Source organism: Elephantulus edwardii, unplaced genomic scaffold, assembly GCF_000299155.1.
Source record: "Elephantulus edwardii isolate Elephantulus edwardi_28Jun2011 unplaced genomic scaffold, EleEdw1.0 scaffold00441, whole genome shotgun sequence".
Taxonomy (NCBI): domain Eukaryota; kingdom Metazoa; phylum Chordata; class Mammalia; order Macroscelidea; family Macroscelididae; genus Elephantulus; species Elephantulus edwardii.
The window spans coordinates 704,750-707,311 of record NW_006400191.1 but is presented as its reverse complement, the minus strand read 5'-3'; the positions used below and the strand labels follow the sequence as shown (position 1 = coordinate 707,311).

General features: G+C 44.1%; 1 protein-coding gene across 1 annotated transcript in view; it reads right to left on the bottom strand.

Annotated features, from left to right (window-relative positions):
* Positions 1-2,562, bottom strand: part of LOC102875662 (voltage-dependent L-type calcium channel subunit alpha-1F-like) — a 32,938-nt gene that overhangs the window by 28,254 nt on the left and 2,122 nt on the right. Inside the window, 3 exon segments of the mRNA XM_006902708.1 lie at positions 1,039-1,178; positions 1,408-1,513; positions 2,030-2,279. Coding sequence (XP_006902770.1) covers positions 1,039-1,178; positions 1,408-1,513; positions 2,030-2,279 — 496 coding nt within the window.

Genomic DNA, 2,562 nt, shown 5'->3' with positions numbered 1-2,562 from the left:
TAGTTATAATATTACTATATTAGTTAAACAGCAGAATTTGACAAAATCAGTTACTATAAAAATACTATCAGTGCATTTCAGTAGCTTGTGCAAAGGAAACTGCTTGGAAGTGATTTTGTAATTGGGTAACAATGACATCACTGAATTGAGTGTGTTAGAAGGTTAAAAAAGTAAGCTAGCATAGAGTTTTAAGTCCTTCAGTCAGAGATGAAAATCTCATTGCTATGGAGTTGGAATTGACTCATAGCTTACCCTCTCTTGGATTTCCAAGACTGTAAATAACACGAGAGGAGATTGCTCATCTTTCTCCCTTGGAGCCAGAGCTGCCGCTGGTTTTGAACTACTAGAGAGCAGCTCAACTCTCTACTGCTTAGGCAACCAGAACTCCATATAAGCAAGGTAAGCATGGGCTATATAATTGTATAGTGAAAAATTTCACATGAGTTTCACCATAAATGTTTTCATGACAGATTGATTAGCAAGTAAGCACAAGTAAACATGTACTTATTTTGTTTATTGGGTAATCTGTACTTGATAGGGATTGCATATTTGAAAAGAGGTTTTGGTTCTGTTGATGTGAAATTGTTCACTACAGATTTATAAGTAAACACAAGCAAACCTATGCTTGTATCTAACACTGTAGGTATATTGATACATATAAACTGGATTTATAAAAAATTACAGGGGTATTTTATAAAAATAAATTTCTGCTGAACTACTGTACAAAAATTGTGTAGGCATTTTAGTGTCATCCCCTCTGATATTGTCACCTAGTGCAGTTCACACACCCCAAACTTCCTAATGATGCTACTGCTAGAAACAAAAGTCGGGCCTTGGCATTCCCCTCCAACTTCTCCCTTCTTCCTGGAAAAGTACAAATCTGATTAGCTAGAAATGTAAAGAATTTGAAATATGTTAATATTCCTGATTCTGGTAGCCAAATGGGGGTGGTATGGGGCATTATCCTCCCTTGGCCTGGAATTTAGAGGGTTTGGTTTGGGAAGACAAATAGAATGGGATGACCCCATTGATTCGTACCCAACCACGACGATGATGAAGTCGAGTAGGTTCCAGCCATTACGGATGTAAGCACTTGGGTGGAGCACCAGCCCATAGGCCACGATCTTGAGCACAGTCTCCACAGTGAAAATCACCAGGAAAACATACTCCACCTGCTCCTGAAGGGTGGAACCAGAGACAGGGAGGGAGATTGGAGAGTTATTTTTGAGTGGTGTTTGAGGGTAGGTGTCAAGTGGGCATAAGAAGTAAGAGGGCTGCAGAGTTGTAGTAGATCGACCTAGGCAGGGGTAGGTGGTTACCATGGTCAGAGAGGGACAAGACCTGGGTGAAAGACTTGAGGGTTTATTTTTTTTGTAGTTGTGTATGGCTGGGGCAGGCATGCCTCACCAGATTGTGGTTGGCAGTGTTGGAGTCATCTTCAGGGAAAGGGATATAGACTCCCAGGGCCACACAGTTGGCAAAGATGGTAAGCAGAATGAGGATGTCAAAGGGCCTCAGGTAGACATAGTCAAGGACTTAGACAGAGTGGTCTATGACCTTCCCTCTCCCTTGGTATCCTCCCCATCCAGTGCTGACCCTAGCCTAAAATGACCAGTTCTGATATTTCTAGTCACTGCCTTGACCAAGACTTGACTTAACCCCCTTGAAAATCTCTTCCCCCTCCCTTTTGCATTGCCATACATGATATGAATTGGAATCAACTCAAAGAAAACCTTCTCTTAGGTTTCCAAAACTGTAAATTGCGTCAGAGGAGATTGCTCATCTTTTCCCCATGTAGCCACTGGTGGATTTGAACCTCTAGAGAGGTTTGGCCTTTGGGTTAAAAGTGCAGCTTCCTATGAACTATACTACCACAACTCCCTCTTTAAAATCTTTGTGATCCCAAATTCTTGTGATTCAGTCACTGACTCCTGACCTAGATACTCCTTCATTCTTTCTCTGGCTTAATCCTTGACTCTTGGTATGTTGGTGACCCTCACTGCCCTCTACCCATGGCCTTCTAGGATGCTTCCACTCTACAATGCTGATGCAGGATTGTCGCAGGGGATTGGCCAGAGTGAGACAGAAGAGTGCCCGGGGTGACCTCTGTGCACTGGCCACGGCCACCATCTTGTGCTTGCTGTGTTGAGTCTTTCGCCGAGGGGTGCCCAGATCTGATGCTCCATAGAGTTTATCTCCTTCAGCTGAGGGTCCATGGCAAAGCCCCCATTCCTGACCAAGTTCTATTCCACTGGCTTGACAGGGCTCTAGAGTAGTCTCTGTGTGGAGAAATCAAGTAAGGAAGGAACAGGGTGTGGGCAATCATGGTTGCCTCTTACCTGATTCTACCACTCTATTTAAGGGAAGGAGAGATGAGAATGTACAATTAGGTTGGGAAGAACTGGATTAAGGATCAGGCATAAGAACTGGTGTTGGCCGGTGCTGGCTGAAAATCGCCTGTGACTTCATCCATAGCCACTGGTGAGAGTCAGAGCCCAGAGCCATCAGGGGCTTTAAGCTCGTTGCCCACTGCTGTGGTGTGGACAGCTGAAACCCAGGCCC